The sequence below is a fragment of the Dendropsophus ebraccatus genome, chromosome 5 (genome assembly GCF_027789765.1).
Source record: "Dendropsophus ebraccatus isolate aDenEbr1 chromosome 5, aDenEbr1.pat, whole genome shotgun sequence".
Classification (NCBI taxonomy): domain Eukaryota; kingdom Metazoa; phylum Chordata; class Amphibia; order Anura; family Hylidae; genus Dendropsophus; species Dendropsophus ebraccatus.
Genome location: NC_091458.1, coordinates 149,323,850 through 149,351,322, shown reverse-complemented (window position 1 = coordinate 149,351,322; position 27,473 = coordinate 149,323,850). Strand labels below are relative to the sequence as shown.

At 44.2% G+C, this 27,473-nt stretch overlaps 1 protein-coding gene across 1 annotated transcript; it reads right to left on the bottom strand.

Moving 5' to 3' along the window:
- Nucleotides 1-27,473, bottom strand: SERINC2 (serine incorporator 2). The gene is made up of 10 exons (XM_069971598.1): nucleotides 27,392-27,473; nucleotides 21,477-21,638; nucleotides 15,714-15,892; nucleotides 13,324-13,403; nucleotides 12,938-13,075; nucleotides 12,138-12,307; nucleotides 11,571-11,661; nucleotides 9,002-9,140; nucleotides 8,717-8,923; nucleotides 1-922 (listed from the first exon to the last, which is right to left on the bottom strand). Exons 1-10 carry the CDS (start codon nucleotides 27,428-27,430, stop codon nucleotides 784-786), a joined length of 1,344 nt encoding a protein of 447 aa, XP_069827699.1. The 5' UTR covers nucleotides 27,431-27,473; the 3' UTR covers nucleotides 1-783.

Genomic DNA, 27,473 nt, shown 5'->3' with positions numbered 1-27,473 from the left:
AATGCTCAGATATCAATCATGGTCAATTTCACAGGAGTTAAAGGGGTTGTGTGGGAAGATAGTATAGTGAGACATGGGCAGCACAGGCTCCTGATGATTGATTCAGTGTTATGATCAGCCTAGCCATTCTGTCCCCCTTGCCTTAGACTGCTGCCATATGGGATGAATGCTCAGTAAACATCTTCTAATAAAGGGGTTCCTAAATAGTGAGGTATGTTTTGACAAGATTTCATTAAAATATGCTCACTAGTCTTGGAGAGAGAATATTTTTTGGAACCTCCAGCGAGTGGGACGCCCTGTATTTTATGTATTAACACATAGCCTTGTGCTCTGTACCGTAAAAACACAGGGTCAGCATGATCAGTTATCCACCATATTAAAGGGGTGGTGTCAGGATGCAAAGAAGGTCAAATCAGATGTGTACCACATACATGTATGGAAAGAAGAACATATGTGCTGTTTTTAGTAAAGTAACTTTCATCACATGGATTTATTCACTTCCTGCTTTCCTCTCTGACCTGTGACCCTGATGTTGCCCTTCAACAGCGCAGACGCTTCTCCACAATCCCCCTTGCTTGGATGTGAAGTCAAAACAAAGCAGGTATATGGGGATTAGTACATCTATATCAAATGATACATTTTAAGAAATATGTTACATGTACCATCATGCATCCGTATAGACCTAGTTATCTTCATGACACCACCCCTTTAATTATCTATGGAATCCGGTGCCAGCCCAAAGGAAATCATCATACAACAAACCATTCACACAATAATCTCAGATTAGTTGAAGTCCCTGTCAGAAAGAATCAAGGGGGCAATGAGCGTCCATAAGTAAAGGAGGAGACCGACCCAGCTACTGGATATCTTCACCCAAACAGCGGACCATGGGCTGGTCATGACTTGATCAGATGCACCAGGCCTGAGAATGGTAGTGGGGGAAAAAACAAATTGTTAGGTCACAGGTAAGCGATTATACACTGTAAAGGGGGAAAACTGATTATTCTAAAGAACCAATAAAATCACAGCAAAAAAGGGCACCCAGAGACCTTTGAAAAGCATTTTTTCGGTCACTCATGAAACCGTAAGGTGCGCAACCCCCATTGGATGAGAATGAAGGTGACATGTATTATGGTCTAAGGCATAGATGTAGCCATGAAAGACAGAACTTTAGTCTGTAGCATGGAAATCAGTGGCGCTTGTGACAGGTATACATTCATGACCTAAGGTCACTGATGCACATATTTCCAGGTCACCAGGTCTTGTATTTCTATAGAGTAAGGTGAGTAAGGTCACCAGCAACTGAGACTATAGGGGTCATAGGGAAGAACCAAAACTGGATCTGCAGCGGATTTCGCTGCAGATCCGGTACGTGTGAAGGCACTCTTATAGGAACCTTATAACATACTTAGTTATCTTTGTATTACATGCTCAGGAATAATATTTGTATCATTTGGACAATTGCTCACAATACTATATTAAATATGTTTGGTTTTTCACATTTTTATTTGTGAAATGAAAGTGATTTCAACTTTTATTGGGTGAAGGGCTTTATAATATTTTTAAAGACAAAAAAAATATACACTTTTCAAGTCCTACTAAGGGACTTTTTATAAGCAGTCATTCGATTGCATGTACTGGTCAATGCTATGATATTGCATAGGATTAATTATGGAGATCAGCGTTCTTCTTAGAGTCTGCCTGAAGCAGCCTTTAGGAGCAGATCACCGAATGGACAGGATGGAGGCAAGTAAGAGACCTCCAGCTGTTAGGGAAAGCGATTGGTTCCGATCGGACAGAGACAACTTAAACACTGACTTGGTTTCAGAAAGTTACATAAGGGGGCGTGGCGAACCGCCGATGAGAGCAGCAGCTTAGGAGAAGAGCTCCCGGCCATCCAGCTACATCTGCAGCCAGAACATAGGCCGTTACCGGCGATTTACCCCCATGTATGGAGAGGGGGATCAGGGAGACCCCCGGACCATCCTGTAAGCCCCCGGAGACGGACCCCGACTTTCTAGCGGCCCCCCCGGACACCGCGCGCTCGGCAGTGGTGCTGCGCCCCAGGCCTTGTGACGCGTGGCGGCGAGATCTCCTTACCCCTGGCGGTCCGAGAGGTGCATCGGGCCGGACCCGCAGCTTGTCCCGTGTCCGTAGCCTCCGGGGAACAGAGCGGTGCAGCAGTCACCACCCCAGCTTGCACAGGGCCGCAAGTGAGACCGGGAGAAGAAGTGAGGTGCCGCCATCTTGCGGCCTACACCGCATGCCTCTACTACGCCACGGCTCCACCGGTGTCCCTCCTGGGTCTCCCCCTACTACCGCAGGTACTCACTCCGGCACATTGGAGATCTATAAGGCCCTCAGCCCTCATATACCCCTCCATCCCCCCACCATACCTGGGTCACTGCCTAGAGATCCTTCCGTTTTAAAGGGCCAGCGGCGTATATCACAGTACATGATGGCTGCCACCACTAAATCTCAGAAAGGGGACAAGGGGAAGAGGGGAGGACAGACATTGGCATCTAAGTCATCTGAGCTTAATACTCGCTCTGCCTCACAAAGAGAAGCTGACTGGCCTCACACTGACTCTGACTCCGAGACTTCTGGGGTGGGATCTAGGTCCCAAGGAGAGATGCGTGATATCCTTTCTCAGCTACCTACTAAACAGGACTTTCAGTCCCTGATTTCTGAGGTGAAGGAGGCCTGTAGAGTGGAAATTGCAGAGGTCCGGAAAGATTTACAGCATATATCCCTGAGAGTGGATACTCTTGAAAATGACCATGACTCCACCAGGGACTACATCGGTGCCCTATGCTCCACTGTTTCCACCCAGGCTCTTGCTCTTGATGATATGCAGCGCCATATTGAGGATCTGGATAATAGGGGCAGGCGCAACAACATCCGCATACGGGGTCTCCCTGAGGCGACTCAGGATACAGACCTGATGGACACTTTGGAAGGCCTATTCAACACCATATTAGGTGAACCACCCAGTCACAAAATTAAATTTGATAGGGCTCACAGGGCTCTTCGGCCTAAGCCTACCAATGGGTCACCGAGAGATGTCATCTGTTGCCTACACGACTATACCGTCAAAGATGCAATTATGGCGAAGGCACGTTCTCTCCGCGAATTAGACTTTGATGGTGCGTCACTACAACTTTACCCCGATCTGTCATGGATAACCTTGCAGAAGCGCCGCCTTCTCCGCCCTCTCCTGACCACCCTACGGGATTATGACGCTTCATACCGGTGGAACTTTCCCTTTGCCCTATCTGCTCGTAGGGATGGCAGATCCGCTGTCCTACGTAACCTAGCAGACCTCCAGAAGTTTTGTGATCTACTTGACATTCCGGTTCCTAAGATCTCGGACTGGACTGTTGCACCTCCACCCCCACCTCCTCCACCAGTATGGCAGTCTACACGTCAGAAGAGGAGACGTCCCCGCTCTGGAAATTCTGGACCTGACCCAGGGGCAGAATTGTCTAATGCTCCCTGAGTCCCCTGCAAGGACCTGGCGTGCTATCTGTGGTCCCCTGCTGGTCCTGTCACACTGTTGCCGAGAAGCTTTGTTACTTTCACCTGGCTTATTTTAGAGTTATAGAGTCCCTCCGTAGCTGGATGGCCTGAGTTCCATACCTGATGTTGTTTATCACCACGTATCTTTTGTTGGTGATTCCTTCCCCCCCTTAAGGGGACCCTGTTGTTCAACCTATTGGTTGTGTTTTCTCTTATGTTCTACACTGAGTTTCCGCTACCTTTTCTGTTCTTCCCCACTTCCTGGTGCCATATACCCAGGACCTGAGCCGAGTGCTTTGAACCCTATGGGGTTCATGTTTTGTTTGTCTTGTGTTTATGTTGTCCTTGTCGACCATCCCCCCCCCTTTTGTCTCTTTCCCTCCCTCTCTAGGGTTCCTGCCGAAGAAATTGCACTACAGGTCATGACACAGACAGGACTTGCTAGCCGTAGGACACCCTCTGGATGGGTAAGCTACCACATTTGCTTGGCCGTGACAGCATACTATCCCTATGGCTAAGTGTGTGACACTGAATGTGAAAGGCCTTAACTCTAACATAAAGCGTAGATTAGCTCTGAGGGAAATACAACAAGCAAAGGCTGACGTAGCGTTCCTCCAGGAAACCCACTTTGATAGGGATGCTACATTTGCTTTTGCTAAGCATACCTTCCCCACAGTCATAGCTGCATCTAGTGGCTCTAAGCGAGCAGGTGTAGCGATTCTCTTCTCCCGCTCATTTCCCATCCAAATCTCCTCCTCCTTCTCAGACCCGGGAGGTCGCTTTGTTATAGTGGAAGGTCAATTGCATGGGAAACCCCTTATATTTTGTAATGTTTACGCCCCCAATAAATACCAAATCCCCTTCCTCCGTAGGGTGCTCAATAAACTCGCAAGATACCCGCCAGCCCCCAGAGTGCTGGGAGGCGATTTCAACTTGTCCTTTTCTGAGAAGTTAGATAGACATTCAATTTGGAGTCGTCCAGTACCTGCTGATCAGGCAAGACTGTCAGCTGAATTCCGTAAGCTTATCCGCAGACACCATCTATTTGATCTCTGGCGTATTGACCACCCTACGGAGAGGGAGTACACGTTTTATTCACACCCCCACCGCGTACACTCTAGAATTGACTACTTCTTTGGCAATGTCCCTACTGTGCGCCTCCTCGAAAGTGCTTCTATCGACCCGATTTCTTGGTCGGATCACGGTCCGGTGTTGATATGCCTTAAAAGTTTGAAATCTCCCACCCGCCAGTGTCATTGGCGCTTGAATGAGAGCTTACTAAAATATCCGCTTTCCCGTGATTCGATCAAGTCATGCCTTGCCACATATTTTCTAGAAAATAGTGGAACAGTCACCTCTGAATCGACTCTATGGGAAGCCCATAAGGCTGTCATTAGGGGACATTGCATAGCTCTTAGTTCACGACAGAAGAAAGACTCCCAGTTGGCAATGTGCAATGCTAAACGTGACATTCAGACCCTAGAACGCTCCCTTGCCCAGTCCCCCTCCCTTCGGACACTGAGGAAACTTGTAGCGGCGAGAGCCCGCCTGAAGGAACTGTCACTCTCCAAAGTTGAAAAGCTACTTGTTTACTCTAAACAGCGATTCTATGAGAAGGGCAATAAAGCCCACACGCTACTGGCGAAAATGCTAAATGATAGGGCGTTAGCTCAGTCTCCTCAGGTCCTTAGGGATTCCGGTGGGCGACTCCACTATAACCCTGCTGATATTTCCTCTCTCTTTCTACAATACTACACTGATCTTTATTCTTTACCCTCTACCCTACCCTCTGACCCAGTTGCTCGATCTCAACGCATTGTAGAGTTCCTGTCTGACTGCAACCTGCCGACCTTATCTGCAGATGCCTTGGGGACTTTAAATGCACCTATTACAGAAGAGGAGCTCTCGGAAATACTGAAATCTCTTCCGTCGGGGCGAGCACCTGGGCCAGACGGATTTACTTACCTTTACTACAAAACCTTTTCCTCTGAGCTATCCCCCCGGCTTCTTTCACTCTTTAACTCCTTTATGCAAGGTTCTGCTATTCCCACAACACTGTCCCACTCGTACATTACACTTATCCCCAAGCCTGGAAAGGACCCTTTAGAATGTGCCAACTACAGGCCTATTTCCCTTTTGAATTCAGATTTTAAAATCTTTACCAAATTACTTGCCACCCGCCTAGGTTATTGGTTACCCTCGCTTATCAATGCTGACCAGGTAGGTTTTGTGCCTGGACGGCAGGGGGGGGACAACACCCGACGTGCCATTGACATCATTGATGCAGTTAATCAGCAGTCAGAGAGAGCCCTGATACTTAGTTTAGATGCTGAGAAAGCATTTGACCGCCTGGGGTGGCCATTCATGTTCGAGACCCTCCGTTGCTGTGGTTTTCGGGGACCCTTTCTGGCTGCGATTGAGGCCTTGTACACACGACCTACGGCTGCCATCAAATTCCCACATATGATGTCTGGGACCTTTCCAATTCGGAATGGCACCCGCCAGGGCTGCCCGCTTTCCCCTCTTTTGTTCGTCCTTTGTATCGAACCCCTGGCGGCGGCCATCCGGAACTGCCCAGACATCCGTGGTGTATCGGTCCGAGGCAGAGAGTCCAAAATCATGCTCTTCGCGGATGATGTCCTTCTCACCCTGTCGTCCCCACATACGACCCTGCCGGCGCTTAGAGCCTTACTCTCCCGGTTTGGGGTACTCTCTGGTTATAAAGTAAATACCTCTAAGTCCGAAATCATGCCACTTAACCTCCCCAAATCCACAATAACACATCTTCGATCGGTTTTCCGGTTTAAATGGTCTGAGTCCTCTATTAAATATCTAGGAATTCATCTTACACCTACGTACTCTTCTCTATACGCAGCCAACTACCCTACTCTTTTTAAAGACCTCAGGGCCCTTTTGTCCAAATGGAACTCTCATTTCATCTCCCTCATGGGTAGAGTAGCCTCGGTCAAGATGACGATTCTCCCGAAGTTGCTTTACTTCTTTGAAACCCTTCCAGTGCGAATACCCCTATCCGAGATAAAAGCATTACAACGGGACATTTTTAAATTCATTTGGGCGACAAAGCGACATCGTATCCCAGCTTCGGTTATGATGAGTAGTAAAACTCAAGGAGGTCTTGCGGTTCCAAATGTCCTGCATTACTATTACGCTACTCACTTACGACAAATTACTGCATGGTCTAAGTACCTGGCCTATAAGAAGTGGGCCGAGATTGAAAAAATATGGCTAGCGCCCTTTCATCCTAACTCCTTTCTTTGGCACCCCTCTCCGCCCTCCTCTTCTCATTTAAACCTACTTGGCCCCATTAACTTCACTTTGCACATTTGGTCCACCTGTTCCTCTAGATTCAAACTCTACTCCAAGACGTCCCCCCTAAATTCTTTCCTTCTTTATCCCGATTTCCAGCCTGGTTTACAGTCCCACACAGTCAGGCTATGGGGTTCGAAAAAGCTGTTCCAGTTCGCTGACATTGTAGACCCGCTTACACGCACCCTTCTCCCCTTTCCTAGGATTGCGGACAGATTTGAACTGCCGTCCTCAGAGCACTATACCTATTTACAGATCCGCCATTTTATGCTGTCTCGCCTGGGATCCCTCATAGTCTCGAAACCATCTGCTTTCGAACAATTAGTGAGAGGAGGCACTTCTACATCTGGTTTGATATCAGATATTTATCGAATTCTTAATTCACCCTCTGATGGCTCCCAGGCTAGACATCGCTACATGGATAAGTGGGAAGCAGCATTGGGCAGACAGCTCCCGCCAGAATGTTGGGCTGTGATATGGGAGAGGGCGGCAAAATCCTCTATCTGCACTACATATAAGGAATCCCACTATAAGCTGTTAATGCTATGGTACCATACACCGGAACTCCTCCATAAGCTAAATAATACCATCCCTCCACTCTGTTGGAGGTGTTCAGGTGGTGTGGGGTCGCTCCTCCATATATTTTGGGACTGCCCTCTTATACGTCCATTTTGGGTGGAGGTTTGTGGGGTGGCCTCGACAGTCTTGGGCACCACTATTGATAGAGACCCAGGACTTTGTCTGTTGAATTTGTTCCCGAAGACCATCCGGAAACGGCAGGCAAAGTTATTACTCACTGTCCTAACGGCGGCCAAGTCCTTGATTGCTCGTGCATGGAAACAGACGTCCCCTCCTTCCCGACCATGTTTGCTTACCAGAATTCGGGAGTTGCGCTCCCTAGAAAAGCTTACTGCTTCCCTTAATAATGCCATTGATAAATTTGAATCCACATGGTCTCCGTGGGATGCCTTTGACATGACCTCCTCTTCTGACAGCAGACCCTAGCTTCTCCGTCTCCCCCACCCCCCCTCCCTTCCCTTTCCCCACCTCCCCTCCCTTTCTCCACCTCCTTTGTATTGAGTCTTGTGTCAGTCTCTCTGTGTTGTATGTGTGTCAAAGGGTTTCTTTATTGGGCTACAGTAAGGATACAACCCCCTACCTGAGCCGTGAGTAACAGTAATTTCTCTTCTGCTGACAGCTGTTGCATTGCTCTTATATGCTACCTTTCTCTGTAGCAATATGTGGTGCCATTATGATCATGTTAGAGCTAATTGTTACCACTGTTACCTTGTACCCGTGCCTGATATGTTTTTTACTACTGATACCCTATTGTCCTATTGTTTTGTATATTATTCCATATATGTTTTGTATTCCTTTGTTGTGTCTCTTCTAAAAATTTGCAAAAATTTTATTCAATAAAAATACAGTTATATAAAAAAAAAAAGAAAGTTACATAAATTTGTAGTTTACTTCTTTTTAAAAATCTCAAGTTTTCCTATACTTATCAGCTGTTGTATGTCCTGCAGAAAGTAGCATTTCCTTCTCAGTGTGACACAGTTCTCTCTGCTGCCGCCTCTGTCCGTGTCAGTAACTGTCCAGAGCAGGAGAGGTTTTCTATGAGGATTTGCTGCTGCTCTGGACAGTTCCTGACACAGACAGAGGCGGCAGCAGAGAGCACTCGCCAGAGTACCCCTTTAAAAACCCCTCCACGCCACACACATTCTAATTGTATAGGTCATTGGAAGTAGGAACATATATAACCATATGGTCGACGTGAAGGGGGTAAACCTGCTGCATTATACCCCAATATCACTTGCACTCTGTATTGTGATGTATATATACAGTATGATAAGTAAAGGTCTATACTTACAGATACCAATTTGTGAGCGTCATCATTATGTAGAGGGAGGCAAGGAAAAGGCAGAAATGGAAGAAACTATAGCTGTAGCACACCCCATCTTCTTCATTGTCATACGCTCGATACACCACATCACCAGTGCTGTGGAGCGCTTCATCCCCGCTGCTCTCTTCAGTCTGCATTAGCTTATTAACTTGCTGGTTGTTGGAGTTGCGGACGCTGTAAGAAAAAAAAAAAGTATTGGTAAAGCTCGGCTCACTAGTGTACTAAACCCCACAATGCACTCTGTCAACTCACCTAATGAACAGAGTGCACAGAATGAAGATCACAAGTCCAACAATGCTCGGAGCGTCCCACCACTGAACCACAGCAGAGGGCGATGTTGTAGAATTCCCAGTGTTCACAACAGCCAGCAAGGTGGGATTACAGTATCTGTCTGAGATAGCAATGACGAGCATTTAGGAGACCAAATATCACGCATATTAAAGTACATTTTGCTCCCCTTTATTCACATGCTGTTGAATCTTACAATCTGTACCAGCTCCACAAGTCTATGCTGAATAATAAATTATAGAGATTATTAGGTAAAATAAATATATACTATATACTATTATGCAGTGTGTTAGCAATATTTAACTAGGTCACTAGTAACATACTAAAATAGTTTGTATGCATGCAGAGAGAAAAATAAATAAAGACATCCATCAATCCAGTTAAAAGGAGCTCTGTATCCACAATCTGACCCCCAAAACCGCTTGTACCGTCTGATAGCCACTTTAAATCCAAGATCTGCAGGTGACGCAGTTATTGTCCTAAAAAAACAACTTTTAAACTTTAGGATTTCTCCTATTCATCACTTGGTTGAACACTGCACATTACCTTAACGATCCAACTCATGTGCAGTGTTCAGACAAGTGATGAATGGGAGAAATCCTGCCCAGGGATGTTCCTAATGATGAGGAGGGACAGATAGGCGGTGCAGGCCTAGGGTACAGACACTCTTTGACACAGAGCTATAAGTTTAAAACAACAGGTGAGATACTGTAGCTGGCACTACCATGAAGTTCACGTTGGGATATGGAAAAATAAACGGTGCAAGCGAAGGAATGTGTATAAATTGTTTTACGGTGGTGCTCACCCCTGATTGAAAAATAGGTAGGTATAGTTCCACACAAAATAGAAAAAAAGGAAAAATAGGAGGGCACTCACCGTTAAAATTTAACTTTTATTTCATTTCTTTAAAAATCGTCCATTCGGTCAGGTACGAGGACGCCAGCTCCGGCGTGATTGTCCGCCGGAGCTGGCGTCCTCGTACCTGACCGAATGGACGATTTTTAAAGAAGTGAAATAAAAGTTAAATTTTAACGGTGAGTGCCCTCCTATTTTTCCTTGTTTTCTATTTTGTGTGGAACTATAAGTTTAAAAGTTGTTTTTAAGGAGAATTACTGCATCACCTGCCGAACGGACAGATCTTGGATTTAAAGCAGCTATATGACGGTAAAAGCGGTTTGGGGGTCAGATTGTGGGTACAGAGCAGCTTTAGCCTATTAGTACTGGCCCACGGGAAGCCAAACCCACCCCCACACACACACACAAAGTAGAAGCCAATAATTCTCATTTTATAGAGAGGGGTTCCTTTCTAACTTCAAATCTATCAATCAGAATAAATTCCTGGGCCAACATCCCTTATGCAGTATTTATGAACTGTAGCAGAATTGTATGTTTAGCCCCTAGATGACCCATGGCGTAACTGTACGTCATGGCGCTGCACGATCCCGAGTGCTATATGCAGCTCGGGACTGCAGCTATTAGCAGGCCGATCGCCGTGCCCACTAATTAGGCATTTCGATGCAGCTGTCAAAGTTGACAGCTGCATCTAAATGCCTGTTTTCACCCATACCTGGTGGTCTAGTGGCGGGGGGGACTTCTAGTAAGTGTGTAAAAAAAAACACGTTTGGTATCGCCGTGTGCGCATTCGCCTGAACTATTAAATTATCATATTGCTGATCTCGCACGGTAAACTGCATTAGTGCAAAAAAAAATTCCAAAGTGCAAAATTGCACATTTTTGGTTGCATCAAATCCAGAAAAATTGTGATAAAAAGTGATCAAAAAGTCACATATATGCAAACAAGGTACCGAAAGAAAGAACACATCATGGCGCAAAAAAATGACACCTCACACAGCCCCATAGACCAAGAAATAAAAGCGCTATAAGCCTGGGAATAGAGCAAGTTTAAGGAACATTTATCTGTTTTAAAAGGTTTTAATTTTTTAAAAGTCTTCAAATAAAATAAGAGTTATGCAAGTTCCATATCGTTGTTATCGTACTGAGGAACATGTATAACAAGTCAGTTTTACCCTAGGGCAAAGGGCGTAAAAACAAAAACCCCCCGAAATAAAAAAAATTGCATGGTTTTTTTCCCCAATTTCACCACACATAATATTTTTCTGTTTTCACGGCATATTTTATGCAAAAATTACGTCTGCCATTGCAAAGTACAATTAGTGGTGCAAAAAATAAGGGCTCATGTGGGTTTCTGGGTGGAAAAATGCAAGTGCTATGGCCTTATATACACGAGAAGGAAAAAACAAAAGCGCAAAAATGAAAATTGGCCGGGTCTTTTAAGGGTTAAATCTGAATTGTCAGAGAGACTATAAACCCACATATCTTGGGAACAGAAGGGCATATCAAGAAACTGTATGGGGGAAAAAAGTGCATCAGATCACCCTATTCTGTTTAACGATAGTAACATTTCATCTTTAAGGGCCTGAACTAGCTGCGTCCTTAAGGGGTTAAAGCTTTCCCATGTTTGCTACTGAATCTGCTGCAAATGAAGCCTCAGTTTGCAAACGTTGCTACTTACCAGGAACATTTGCCATAGCAGACCAGGTCACAAATATGGTGTACAAGGTAATGACAGATGCCTGTAATAATCCAGAGTGTGGATGAACCTCCTGCAAAAAGATGAACACAAAAAATTCCTGAGACAAAAGAAAGCTAGTTTCTTAGTTTTAGTGTTTAAATGTTTAAAGGGGAAAAAAGTTACAGATTTGTAATTGACTTCTATTTAAAAATCTCCAGTCTTCTAGTACTTATAAGCTGCTGTATGTCCTGCAGGAAGTGGTGCATTCTTTTCAGCGTGACACAGTGCTCTTTGCTGCCACCTCTATCCATGTTAGGAACTGTCCAGAGCAGGAGAGGTTTTCTATGGGAATTTGCTACTGCTCTTGACTGTTCCTGACATGGACAGAGGTGGCAGCAGAGAGCACTGTGTCAGACTGGAGAGAATACACCACTTCCTGCAGGACATACAGCAGCTGATAAATACCGGAAGTCAATAGAAGTCAATTACAAGTCTATATAACTTTCTGGCACCAGTTGAAGTAAAAACAAATTTACCCCCAAGTGTTTGTTACCATTAATTTCTTACCTGGATTTTAGGAAGGATTGATACGATAGAAACTATAACACAAAAAATGAGGTTCAAACTGATGAAAACTTTGTTATGGACACATCCATCCGCTTTGGTGTAGTATATATATAGGACCACAATGGCAGCTATTGCAGCAGCATAGAGCAGCAGAGTACAGATGAGGAGAGCTAAAAAAAAATACATAAAAAAACAGACATTAATCTTTCATCAATTAAAAAAAACAAAACTGCTTAAAGTGTCACTGTCTTTTTTTTTTTTTTTTGCAGAAATCAATAGTCCAGGTGATTTTAAGAAATTTTGTTATTTGGTTTATAAGGCAAATATATGTCATTATCTGCATTCAAAAAGACTTTCCCCAGCCCCCCCCCCTCTCTCATTCACTGCTCATTATCAGGAAATCTCGACTCTTTTACACCAGTCTGGCCCTATGTAACCTATGGAGAGGGGAGGGGGAAGTAGAGAGATTAGTCGCTGGCAGAGAGCAGAGAACAAAGGATTACACAGTGGGAGCTGTGTGAAAGCCGCTATTCAGAGGTCAGTGCTGACTGTTAGAGCAGATAGCCCTGTGATGTAGCTGTAAATTAACTATTTGTTGTCCTGTTTTGGTGCCTCATCTCCCTCCACCCCTCCCCTTTCCATAGAAAATCATGAAGACAGGGGGGAGAGCTTCAAACTGCTTTTTCATGATAAAAATGCATTTTTCGGCTAATAAACCCAACTACATAGTTTCTTAAAATCGCCTGTACTATTTTTAAACGACAGTGACACTTTAACTCCAATACATTACTGGTACTTACCAGCGTACCAACACTTTGTGTTCCCATCTTCAGCTCTTAGAAGCCAGGCCTGACTCCAAGAGTGAGCAAGGTCAATGATGAGGATGAGCTGGACCAAGAAGAACAGGAAACCACCAACCATGCCAAAATAATACCATACTAAAAGGAAGGGGGGAAAAACGGACAACACATTGAGGAACGGAACTGATCTGAGGCACGTGCCACGACTTTCTAGAAAGTTTGGTTACTGAAGAAGAACTTGTAAGTTTGCCCTTACAAGGAAGAGATATTAAATGGCCACACACAGAGATTCAGCTGGTGAGTATATAGTATAGAGAACACAGAAAGCTGCTGGAAAGAAGAAAGAAAAGAGCAAGTATAGGGAGAACAACATCGTATGTGGTTACCTGTGGTAAATAATCCATTGGGTATAAAGAAAGCACCAACTGTAATCCCCACTAAAATCAGGAACTTAAAAAACCAAAACCTGACCGAAGCAACGAGACAGAGAAGTAGATCAATGTGACGAAACCACAAACGGAGAAATACACAGAGAATAATGCAAGCATGACTTTTCAGTTTTCTTTACGATTTTATTGTATCCAGATTTTTCAAAGCCCACCAGACACTAGGGGGGGGGGGGGGGGCAGTTTTTACACAATGTAATTTATAGTATAAAGTCTAACTTACTGCTGCTCCTCTCTGGGTGCCTGAAAAAGCTGGATCCAGTCCTGGGAAACTGGGAGAAGTTTCCCAGGACTGGAACCAGCTTTTCCAGGCACCTGGGGAGGAGTGTCAGAGACTTCAAAGGTAGCAGGCTGATAATGATTGCTGAGCTAACAAAGCGCTTTGCTTCCTTATTCCTGTATATTCGCTCATCCCTAGCTTACATATCTTTTCTAATATTTTTAACCCCTTTAATACACAGCCAATTTTTGCTTTTGTACTTTCATTTGTTCCTGCTCATGTTTAAGAGACCATAGCATTTGCACTTTTTTCATCTACAGACCCACATGAGTCCTTATTTTTTGCAACACCAATTATACTTTGCAATAACAGATTTAATTTTTCCATAAAATATGCTGCGAAACAGCGGATTGATATATATCTTTATGGGAAAAGATTCAGTATAATTGTAATTTATTGATTGAAATCTCTAATGTTTCCATGCTAAGCCCCATGCATACGTAGGGAATACAGATTTCTTATCGGGAACAAAACGGATGGTATAAGGGCGGAACCTCTGCCGCGGACTCTGCTCGCAATCCCACCTGCCCCTGTCTCAATGTGGTGTCTTCCGTCCCTCCACTCAAAGAATTGACATGTCAATACGTGGAGAGCCAAGGAAACGCGCAAGACATCCCACTGAGACAGTGAGGCAGGCGGGATTCCAAGCTGAGTCAGTTGTACTCAGTGTGAAAAGGCCCAAAATAACCAGAGATAAATTAAATCACCTTTGGAAGGACAATGAGTATATATTCAGCCTCTATCTTATGAGAAAGCGACGCACCTAAGAGGCTGAGTTATCACTAGACTTGGCTGGTAGCGGTGAATTGTGGGCACCCCAAGGTATGCTGGGAACTACCTGGCACGTGACACCACAGCAGCTTGTGTTATTGGATAAACTCAGGTAAAATATTAGTTTAATTAATACTTATCTTTTTCTATTTTGACTACACAATTAAATTAACCAATATGTTCTTAACCCCTTCACGACCAAGCAAGTTATTCAATGTCGCCTTCAAAGTGCCATAAGCTTTTCACCTTTAAGTTGCCATACCTATATGAGGGCTCGTTTCTTGCAGGACCAGTTTTACTTTCTATTGGCACCATGTTTAAGTACATATGACTTTTGATGTTTTCTCATTTTTTTAAGGGAAATTAACAAAAATGTGGCCAATCTGGTGTTTTGTTTTGTTTTTTCTTCCATTTTTTATAGCGTTTACCATGTTGGATAAATATTGAGATCATTTTCTAGTTCATTCTGGATGTGGATGCGCCAAATAGGTGAGACAGAGGAAATATCTGGGCACCGGAGCTGCCGAATGTTGCAAATGTCACCAGACAGCAGCCAAACGGGGAGCCCTAACTGTACGTGACTTTTTTTTTTTTTTTTACATGAAACAGGTACACTTTAAGGCTATGTTCATACAACATATATTTTCGGAAAACCACGGCCGTTGTATAACAGCTGTGATTATTACGATAATATACGTTACCTTGCTGTCTATGGGATCCCAGCCGGAGCGTATACACATTTTATATACTCTGGCCTGTCAAACACACTGTGGAGCGAGCGGCTCCATACTCTGCAGTGGAGAGTTCTGACGTGGGCGCGCACGGATGCGCCCGTATCAGAAATCTGCGGCTGCAAAGATTATCCGGCTATGATCTTTTCAGACATACGTTGTGTAAACATAGCCTAAGGATGTAAGGCTTGCATGCAGCTGCTTGGCCACAAAAGACCTAAACCATGAAGCTTGCAGCTAGGGATGGTCCGAACCTGTCGAGGTTCGGGTTCGTGTGAACCCGAACGCTCGGCAGCAGATTCCCGCTGTCTGCCCGCTCCGTGGAGCGGGCGGATCCAGCAAGAGTAGCGCCTGGAAAACAGCCTATGGCTATGGCTGTATCCCAGTTTTCCAGGCGGTCCTCTCGCTGGATCCAGCGGGGATCATTACCGAGGGTTCAGAGTTAATTTCTGAGCAGACCACCCAGCGTGGCCTCTTTCCGCGCCAGAGTTACCATGTCCTGATTCGCCATCATCCTGTCATTTACCTTCTGGGGAGTCAAAACTTACCCGTTCTGTATATACGCTCTTGGGTCCCGACTACTTCGCACACAGATCATGATGATGACAAACAGGAAGAAAAATGCCGCCATGGCAAAACACATGCGGTACACAGCTTGGTGTCCAACCATGACGTCACAGTTCACACTGCCCTGGATGGTGTTGGATGAGGTGCAAAACCATGGTAGCTGAGAATGGAAAATAAATCAGAAAAGGCATAAGGCAAACTATGGAGAGGCAGAGCCGTGTAAGTCTATTACTTTTCATATACTTGTACAGTACTTGTCTCGTATCAGTTTTACTGTAACGCAAACTTCAAATGAAATCCCTCAAAGTCACAGAACTGCAGGTGTTTCCCAATTGCAGCCCACAAATAGTTTTCTGTTCACGGGTGGGTTCACACTACGGAATTCTCGTGGATAAACTCCGCGGAATTCCGTTGGCTGTCCGCGCGCCTTTCCGCCGGCTCCATAAGACACCATTCTATGGGCCGGCTGATTCCGCATTCTGCTGAAAGAACTGACATGTCACTTCTTTTGGCAGAATGCGGAATTAGCCGGCCCATAGAATGGTGTCTTATGGAGCCGGCGGAAAGGTGCGCGGCAGTGCACGCGGACAGCCGACGGAATTCCGCAGAGTTTATCCGCGAGAATTCCTCAGTGTGAACCCACTCTAACATTACATTTTATGGTAGAGTAAAGAGCGTATTTAACCTTGTCAAGACAGAGCCCATTGATGCCCGGATCAAATTTATGCAATGTTCCTCCTCGCCTTCGAAGAGCCATAGCGCTTTTATTTTCCCACTGACAGGGCTGGTTGAGGTATCATTTTTTGCGCCATGATCTCTAGTTCTTATTAATATCATATTGGTGTAGCAGAAAAATTTTGATCATTTAAAAAAAAAAAAATTCTGATAATTAAAAAAAAAATCAGCAATCTTTTGTTTATGCCGTTCACCGTGCGGGAACAATAATGTTTTATTTTAATAGGTCAGACAATTCCGCACACTATGATACACAATATGTTTATTTTAAAAAATATATTTTTAGTTTGATAATGGGCAAGGGGGTATTTTAAAACTTTTATTGTGGGGGGGGGGGGGGGTTATAATGGTTTTTTAATACTTTTAAAAACTTTTTTATTACACTTTTTTTTACACTTTTATTTTATAGTAAAACATGCAATTGTTAGATTTCATATACTGATCTATGCCATAGCATAGCATAGCATAGATCAGTGTTATCGGCGATCCATGCATAGAGCCTGCCTGAGAGCAGACTCTATGCATGGATAGCCTATCCGACAGGACAGAGGTAAGTGATCAGTCATTGATAGGAGCTTGTCCTGTCACTGAGTACCTTAAACGCCGCGATGGCTATAGATCGCAGCATTTAAGGGGTTATCGGAATTGCAGCTGCCTCTCATTATCCTCAGCCCTGGACACACTGATGTGTGCGGGGCCGCTTGCACTGCAGCGGTCCCACACACATCAGTCAGCCCCTGAAGTCAGGAACGTATATATACATTCCTACTGCACTTGTGGCCCTCGCCTAAGTGTTTAATCAATGCTCTGCAGCAGCACACAGGCCGTATATCACAGGCTGCACACAGATGTGTGAAAGGTGCCCTAGCCCTTGCTCAAAAACTGCAGCAACAGTTGGGAGTACTCACACGTGTACTTGCATGTGCAATGAAAAGTACAATGTAAGTAATGTTTACTACCCCAATTCACTGAAAAAGTCTGCCACAGTCTCCAGACATGCTCGGTTTCAATCTTGTTGTTGAATAAGGTATGCATCATACTGCAGGTCACACATTGCAATCTGTAAAGTCTGCAGCTTAAAAAGGGGATTGCCCCCCACCCCCCCAAATCATGACGTCATCACCTCCAGCAGGGGTCCCTTGGCCACTCCAGTCTGTCAATGGGGGCATGGTGAGAGATAAGTTGTTACTTAAAATCAATTTACCCTCTGCATGCTGCTGGATTTTAGAAAACGCTGGACTACTCCTTTAATGCACACCAATAAAATTGTAACCCATGCATGTTTATCTGTAGATTTTAATATCCATTACTGGAAACTAGTTTGGGGTTCCAAGAAGACCATCACGGCACAACATTTCCGTACTTGGGCAACAGGAAAACTCCAGTAAGTGAAAACATTTTTTAAATTGCCTTTCTTATTAATTTCCATGCATTTATTAACATCAAATGGGCACTGTCACTACAACTAACCTTTGACATGTCATCAGAAAGTTACTGATCGCGTCGTGTGTACAGCGCAATACAATATAAGTCTATGAGAAAACACTGACGGAAAGAGCGGCCGGCCAAGGAGTGGATCACGCTGCTGCCATCTTTCCCTGGCTATAGCGTCTGATCAGCGATGGGGACCAGCAGTCAGACTTGCTTTAATCAATAACTTTTGACGTGTCTGATGACATGTGAAAAGTTATTTTTAGTGACCATGCCCATTTAATATTTTACTACAGTAAACTTGTTGTTACTAATTGGCCATTTATGAAAGAGTTGGAGTTGGAAGTCGGAGCTTCTAAGTCCTGCCAAAAACTCATGGATTTAACTATATAGTCCACCCATTTAGATGTACTGAGTGGTACTGTCAGAATGACCCTGCCAAAACACTGGAAGCTCTTAGTTTCACCCTCACCCAATTACAATCCGGTTAGGCTGGGTTCACACTAACTTTTTGTAGTCAGTTTTTGCAAAAAAAAGTATGCATTTGTGTGCACCAGTTTTTCCATTGACTTCATTAAAAAAAAAAAAAAAAGGATCATAACGTTTTTGTGTACGTAAAAAAAAAAAAAAAAGTTTTCATCCGCTTTTTATTTTATAATAGAGGTCAATGGAAAGAGGATCAGAATGGATGCACACAATTGCATCCGTTTTTTTGCAAAAATGGATGAAAAAAAAAATATTGCAAAAATGTAGTGTGAACCCGGCCTTAGCCACACAGCATATATTTCATTAGATATCTGTCTGGCAATGTTGGTGTGAGGAGGGCCAATGATCATTCATTCATCAGTATAAGACGCTCATCCAGCACTCTGACAAGAGACCACTGTTCCCCACCACACCACCAATTGTATTGGATCCCTGGCCATCCTTATCAACCGACCCCAGGTGTACCTGTTCCGGCAAATTACACCAATACTTGGTCCCTGATTTCTTCGGACCACAGGTCTGCGATCATATAACAGCACATATTTCCGGACCCCAGGTCTGCTTGCACAGATCCACTGACAGTGGGTGCTCACAGCATCCACACATCATTTACTTCCATCATCCACCTGTCCTCTGCCTCTACCTGGCTGTGACACATCTTTGTGCTTATGGATTTATAAAGTCCCAGGACCTCTCCAGTGGTCGTCCACTCCACTGATTAAACAAGTGGCATATACAGGCAACAGACTCATATTGGAGACATTGTTCCCAAGATTCCCTGAGGAACTCATGGACACAAGATGGGGTAAATGCGTCGGAAATGGAACTAAGCTCTGTCTGTAGAAGTCGTCACAAGACTAACCTAGATCTAGACATGACTATCATTAGTATGCCTAAGGGTGGCATTACCCGGAACGATCGTTATACGAAAAATCGTTAAATTGTTCGCATGTAATAAGACGTCGTTCGGTCGTTCGCAGTAGTGGCGAACGGCGTGGCGACGACAGGACAAACCCAATAACGATCATAAGTAACGGTCATTGTTCCGTGTAATTTGGTGAGCGACTCATTAACCATAATGGTCGTTTGAGTTCGTTTATCGTCAAAAAAATCGCTTCAAGTAATAGTACCCTTAGTCATTCACTGTCCTGACTACACGCATAGTTTCTTGATGACACTACCTGTCTCTTTTATATGGAAAGTCAGGGGGGGATTTGCTAAGACCGGCATACAAGTACGCCGGTCTTATATTAGGCCCCTTTGCCTCGGCAGGATTCACTAAGAGGCGTACGCCTTTTAGTGGATCCAACCGGCCGGTCGCCCGAATCTGCACCCAGCGTACAAAATTTTTCAACCAGAAGTGCAGCAGTGACGATCGAGATAGGAACAACAGACCAAAGATACCCTCTTAGGACCGTCGCTGGTGTGGAGTTCAGGGGGTGTTCAGTGTTCATACAACCGGTATGTCAAGTATCACGCTACGACAACCTTCACTAAATGGTGAGATTATTTGCAACGCGTTTTAGCCAGTCTTTTTGTCAAGCGGACCTCTCTCAAGCGTAAACTCTGGTAACAATGAGGCTACTTTTAAATGTTACAGGTTCAAAATTGACAGATAACTTTCGGGTTACCCGGCACAAAGAAGCGGCACTGCAAGTCCCATATTACAACATCTGCATATTTAAAGTGTCTCTGTCGTATTTTTTTTTTTTGTTGCAGAAATCAATAGTCCAGGTGATTTTAAGAAACTTTGTAATTGCGTTTATTAGGCAAATATGCCATTATCTGCATTCAAAAAGACTTTCCCCAGGTCCCCCCTCCCTCCTGTCTCTCATTTACTGCTCATAATGAGGAAATCTCGAATCTTTTACATCAGTCGGGCCCTGTGTAATCTATGGAGGGGGGAGGAGGGAGATTAGTCGCCAGCAGAAAACAAAGGATTATACAGTGGGAGCTGTGTGAAATCCGGTATTCAGAGGTCAGTGCTGACTTCAGAGGAGATAGCACAGTGATGTAGCAGTAAATTAACTTTGTTGTCCTGTTTTGGTGCCTCATCTCCCTCCATCCCTCCCCTCTCCATAGAAAACCATGAAGACAGGGGGGAGAGCTTCAAACTGCTTTTTCGTGATAAAAATGCATTTTTCGGCTAATAAACCCAATTACAACGTTTTTTAAAATCACATGTACTATTGATTTCCGCAAGAAAAAAAAAATAACAAAAATTTAAACCACTATGACACTTTAAAAGTAGCCTCATTGTTACCAGAGTTTACGCTTGAGAGGCCCGCTTGACAAATAGACTGTCTGAAAGGCGTTGCAAATAATCTCACCATTTAGTGCAGATGGTCGTAGCGTGATACTTGACATACAGGATGTATGCACGCTGAACACCCCCGTGAACTCCACACCTGTGCCGGTCCTAAGAGGGAATCTTTGGTCCGTTGTACCTATCTGGATAGTCACTGCTGCACTTTCACACACCAGTTTACAGGTCCTCCCTACCTTGCTGCGGTGTACACTTTATGAAGCCTACTATAGAGTTGTGGCATTTTATAGCACAACTCCACTAGGTGAGTGGGTTTTAATACAAAGTTCTAAGGGTCCATTTACACAGAAAGATAATCTGACAGATTATCTGCCAAAGACAGAAACAGACTATAAACAGAGATCGGGTCATAAAGGAAAGCCTGAGATTTCTTGTCTTTTCAAATCCATTCCTGGCTTTGCCTTCAAATCTTTGGCAGATAATCTTTCTAATTTACACGACACATACACTAGGAAGGGCCCCGTTTCTTTTTGCTTCTCCATTTCCACCAGTGGCAACACTCACAAACTGACCACTTTTTAGTGCATTACAAATAGATCCACTTTCACTGTATACCTATATATGCACTCTCTGTATAATCATATTATTCCAATTATCAGATGATAATCTATATTAATATCCACGAGAGGACATAACAAAAGAACGAACCGGCAGCACCTCAGGCTTTGTATAGACGCATGGTACTGCATTATCAAGGCTGACTTGCATCCTGTATGTTTTTCCCAGCATGCAGTGCCTACCTGATAGTAGCAGCGCTTTTGCTTACCTTTCTAAGTCCATCCTCCACTCCAGGTATGATCATAATACAGGCCACTAAGGTTCCAAGGAGAAGGAAGACCGAGAAAGTCAGGCGGGTTATACTCGAACTCTTTGTAGACGGGCAACATCCACAAAGGAGGCATGGTGCTGTGCCGCACAAACATGAAGCCTATGGAGGGAAAGGAAAGGCGAGGATTAAGACAAAGCAAAGTAGTGCTACGGTGGAGACAGGTTAAAGATGTAATGGAACAAAATGCATGAAAAAAAACTTGTCTGGAGCAGAAATCTGAAACTTTTTTTTTTTTTTTTGGGGGGGGGGGGGGGTTAGTAACAGAGTACAGAGGTTCAGCTGTTCACCAGACATAGGAGGCCGGAGGAAGGGGGGAAAGCCGCACGGAAACAAAAAGGGGGTTAGATCTGAGTCCAAGAAGTTGGGGCACAATAGAACTGCAGTGCAGGTCTGAGATTTCCAGCTCTGGGAACCACAATAAGCAAGCAATAGGTAGAGAAAGGATAGTAAAGAAATATACAGGAGATAGGAACGCTCTCTGGTTGGCACATACCCCTCTATATAATACATAAATCTGCAGTATAAGTGACTACTAAGCTAGGGCCACACTACGCTTCTGCAATCCATTTTTTCATCTTTTTTTTTTCAGATTTAACATTTTTATTAAGAAACTTTAAAAATACAAAATCAGAGAAAGAAATATAAACCTATCCATCATAGATACATACAGAGGCTAAAGCCAAACATACAGATAGCCATATATAACAAGAGGAACCAACGTCAAAGATTTTCATCCCTTTTTACAAAGCAACGGCATTTGCGTGCATCCATTTTTCCATTGACTTCCATTATTTAAAAAGAAAAATGCATCCTTTTTTACGTACACAGAAACATGGTCGACCACATTTTTGTGTACGCTAAAAAAGGGTTTTGATCCCTTTTTCATTATAGAAGTCGATGTAAAAAACGTAGTGTGAACCCAGCCTAAGAGACCTTATAATATATCTATTCTCCAATGATCAGCCATTTCTTCTTCACTGCCCTCCAGTTACTCAGTTCACAGCTATATCCGACTATTAGATCAGTGCGGTATCATGTCACACGCTGCTCCTCAAGAGAAGAGCCAGAAGCTGGAGGAAGACGGAGGCTTAGACACACAGCTGCAGCATGTAGGGCAGGGGTAGGGAACCATGGCTCTCCAGCTAAAGCTTTGGCTGTCCAGGCATGATGGGAGTTGTAGTTTTGCAACAGCTGGAGAGCCAAGGCTCCCTACCCCTTATGTAGGGTATTCTCTAGAGGCACAGCACAGGAGGAGGACCCCCTTTTATACATATTAGCTGGTCTCCAACCACTCTGGAGCTGAACTCGGGGAAAACTGGTGAAAGATGGCTGATACACTTCATAATAACCAGTAGCAAAGACCAGTAAAGGGCCTTTTACACAGGCCAATTATTGGGCAAGAAAGTTGGAAGAGACACCGTGTAAAAGTGACAGCGATCAGAGGAGGACCAGGCTAATGCTCAGCTCGTCTCACAATTTATCATTATTGGCCGCACGTCTTTCTCTGTAAACAAGAGATGTGAGGCAGATAGCAAAGGGAAACTGACAGCACAGATATGTATATACTGCGGTCTAGGATATGTATGTGTTCTGTCAGTTTCCAGATCAGAAGCAGTGTATACATACCTGCCACGCTGCTTGTGATCCAAGATCCCAGCTCTCCCGTCCTTCGGCAGCTGCTGTATCTTCACGAGTGGGATCACAAGTAGCGCAAAAAGTAAGTATAGACTGCTTCTGATCTGGAAACTGACAGCACGGATATGTATATATTGGGGTCTGGAATATGTATATACTGTATCTGTGCTGTCAGTTTCCAGATCAGAAGCAGTCTATACTTACCAGCCATGCTGCTTATGATCCGGCATCCTGCTTTTCAGCTCTCCCGTCCTCCGGCAGCTGCTGTAACTTTATGAGCAGGATGGTGGATCACAAGTAGTGCAGAAAGTAAGTATAGAATGCTTCTGATCTGGATATATACATACCCCAGACCCCAATATATACATATCTGGGCTGCCAGTTTATATGGCTGCATGAACGCATACTCCAGCTCTTATATGATGTTGCCATGTACAGACACCAATAAAGCTTTGATGACATGTGGATGCTGTCCAATATCCAGCAGTGACCTCACCCGTCTGTACTGCGCTCAGGGAAGACATGTGCTCTACCTGACCAGACCTGTAGCTCTAGTAGATGATGTAAAACCCATCAACCCCATTACAGAATCGCAAATCTAACTGGGGTTTCCCACACTGAAGGTATATTATATATATATATATATATATATGGTACTTATGTGCACATTACAGATGAGTGCAACTCGAGCACTCTTACGCCTGTCCAAACTCGGAAGTCTCGCTATTTGATTACCGGTGGCTGAAGAAGTTGGACACGGGACGGTTATCGTGCAGAAATCGTTAAATCGTTCGAATTTAAATAATAATCGTTCTGTGTAACTGCAGGCAACGATTGAAAAAACATTCGTATGTTGTTGATCGTTGATCTAGATCGGAACCTTAAATTATCGCTTATCGTTTGCTGTAATTCCACATTCGTTTGCTCAACTTCTGCATTTGTCCACTAATCACTGTGTAATTGCACATTGTTTATTGTTTAGCCGGGATCAGAAGGAATAAACGATTATAGTAACGATCGCAATAACAATCGTAGTAATGATCGTAACTAATGGTGCGTTTACACGGAACCATTATCATTCGAATTTTCGCAATAACGATTGCATTTGAGCGATAATCAGCTCATATAAATACAGCAAACGATCAAGTGACGAGCAAGAAATCGTTCATTTTGACCTTTCAACATGTTCTCAAATCGTTCACTAAAAATGCGCAGATCGCTTCATGTGAACAGACTTTTAAAGATTCACCCTACGTGTGAGATGGGCTTAAGCGATCTTAAAAACGATCGCAATAACGATTTATTCGTCTTAACGCTGATTGTTATAAAAACCAAATTGTTGCTTTAAAATCGTTAAACGATCGATTGGGTGAAATATCGCTCCATGTAAACGTAACATAACGATTATCGTAGTGTAATATGGTGAAAAATTTCAGGTTAACAAAAAACAATCTCGTTTGCGATTGTTTATCGTTAAAAATCGCTCCGTGTAATAGGACTCTAAGGCTAGTTTCAGGGGTACTGGAGACGCAGCGGATTTCACACAGCAAATTCCACAGCAATTCCCGGTACTGTCAGTTTGAATGGGTTTACATAGTGGCAGCGGATCTTTCCTCTCCTTCAGTGCACTGCCCCGTCGTAGCCACTCACTGGCTGAGCGGGACCTATGGGAGCCGCAGAAGCAGGCTGGAGCGCTGACGGGTAAAGTTTTTACCAGGCAGCTGAGGGTTAAGGGGGACGGGAGGAAGGAAAGATCCGCTGCCACTATATAAATCCATTGAAACTTGCAGCGGATTTCACTATTTCAGTAAGTGCAAAACTGGCCATAGGCCGTATCCACGTTTTCCAGGGCTCCCTAGGACTGCATCCAACTTCTTCAGCCACCAGCACTCCTCTCTAGTACACATACAACGTGCCTGGCTGTCAGACATGACCTGCTGCCTATTACCAAAGGATATGATTAAGGGCAGTTCAGGCGAGGCCATTACCCAACATCCTTTAGAGCTGTCAACATCCACACAGAATAAGAAGAGATACAAAAAAAAAAAGAAAAAACCTATACAAGCGCTACAAGGCTTCATTCACACGTCTGCAGCTGGACAGACACAAAGCACTTTCTACAACACAGAGGTCCGGGAATTGTGGAGCACTAGAGATGCACATTACAGGCTGCACTATGGACATGTGAATATGGTCAAGACTTCTCCACTAGGTTCCTTGTTCTGACCTACTGTGTATGTCTTAGGCGGTATTTTGTTTTCATTTAAAAGGGAACCTGTCACCCCGGGCAGCCCCCCCCCCCCCCGCCCAAACTAATCCCCTCCCCCCGCCCAAACTAATCCCCTCCCCCCCTGAAACTAATATCCCCCCCATGAGTGACGCACCTCCTTCAGTATCAAGTCACTGATATGAAGAAACCGGCATAGATGGCGGCAACCAGGCTGTGATTTGAAAAGTAGACGACACCACTGGGATCTATGCACCAGTGCCGACCAGGTCAGGTAAAAAATCATTTTTATGTGAATGTGTTGATAAATTCCCTTAGAAGTCTATTCACATGTAGCAGATCAGGTAATTGCTACTACTCTGGAAAGTTCCTGACATGGACAGAGGTGGCAGCATAGAGCACTGTGCCAGACTGGAAAGAATACACCATTTCCTGCAGGACATACAGCGGCTGATAAGTACTGGAAGACAGGGCATTTTATAATAGAAGTAATTAAAAAAATCGCTGGCACCAATTGATTTGAAAGAAACTTTCTTTTTTGTTACTGGATAATTCCTTTGAGGGGATTGTCACATCAGGACTCCTTACACAGCATGCACAACAGGGCAGTAGTGCAGAAAACGGCCTGCGACTAGTGATGAGCGCAACCGGAGCGTGCACGAGTCAGATCATTCGGCATTTGATTTCCAGTGGCTGAAGGAGTTAGATGCAGCCCTAGGGAGTCCTGGAATACATGGATACAGCCATAGACTGTGGGCTGTATCCACTAGAACTCCCTAGGGCTGCATCCAACTTCTTCCGTCATCGGTAATCAAACGCTGCACGATGTGACTTGTACACGCACCAGTTGTGCTCATCTCTGCCTGCAACTTCTCATCCATTGCTGCGGTTTTTCGGTACTTTACCTGCACATGCCACAAAAGCCAAACAGCAAAACCACATCAGCATCTCAGCCACAATGTATGAACCAAACCTCACAATGAAACCATCGACTTATAATAAAACCATCACCATCGACTTGTATGGAAGTCATCGACTTGTATGGAAGCCATCCACTTACACTGAATTTATCACCATCCCCTTATACTGAAGCCATTGCCATACATTGAAGCCATCCCCTTACATTGCAGTTATCACCATCCTCTTGTAATGAAGCCATAGACTTATATTGAAGCCATAGACTTATATTGAAGCCATAGACTTATATTGAAGCCATAGACTTATATTGAAGCCATAGACTTATATTGAAGCCATCCCCTTACATTGCAGTTATCACCATCCTCTTGTAATGAAGCCATAGACTTATATTGAAGCCATAGACTTATATTGAAGCCATAGACTTATATTGAAGCCATCACCTTACATTGCAGTTATCACCATCCTCTTGTAATGAAGCCATAGACTTATAATGAAGCCATAGACTTATAATGAAGCCATAGACTTATAATGAAGCCATAGACTTATAATGAAGCCATAGACTTATAATGAAGCCATAGACTTATAATGAAGCCATAGACTTATAATGAAGCCATAGACTTATAATGAAGCCATAGACTTATAATGAAGCCATAGACTTATAATGAAGCCATAGACTTATAATGAAGCCATAGACTTACATTGCAGTTATCACCATCCTCTTATAATGAAGCCATAGACTTGTAATGAAGCCATAGACTTGTAATGAAGCCATAGACTTATATTGAAGCCATCTTCAGGGCTCCCATGTCCCTCCATAACGGCTCTAATGATAACCACCACTCCATTCACAAACACTGTATATCCAGCCCCTGTGGCAAAACTCCCTCCACAAAACCGCCATGTGTGAACACAACCAGAGGGAGCAGCAGCTATGGGCCAGATAACTCCTCAGAGCCCCAACAAGAGCCGCTGCCTCCGGGAGACCAACAACTCCATGGGAACCTACGAGAACATTGTACAGCAGAGCACGACGAGGGGACATAGAGGAGAGAGGAGTCCGCCGGCTACTTACACAGCTGAGGAGGGAGCAGACTCCCAGACACGCACCCATGGCCACCGCTCCCGCACACTGCCTGCCCGAGCCCCGCACCCGA

Bases quoted from the DNA above. Each gene is read 5' to 3' on its own strand.
- SERINC2 (XM_069971598.1), bottom strand. From the start codon at position 27,430: ATGGGTGCGTGTCTGGGAGTCTGCTCCCTCCTCAGCTGT. The intron at 13,076-13,323 runs GTAACCACATAC...CCTTCCTTTTAG, and splicing joins CAATGGATTATTTACCACAG to TATGGTATTATTTTGGCATG. The intron at 11,662-12,137 runs GTAAGAAATTAA...ATCTTTTTGCAG, and splicing joins CAATCCTTCCTAAAATCCAG to GAGGTTCATCCACACTCTGG.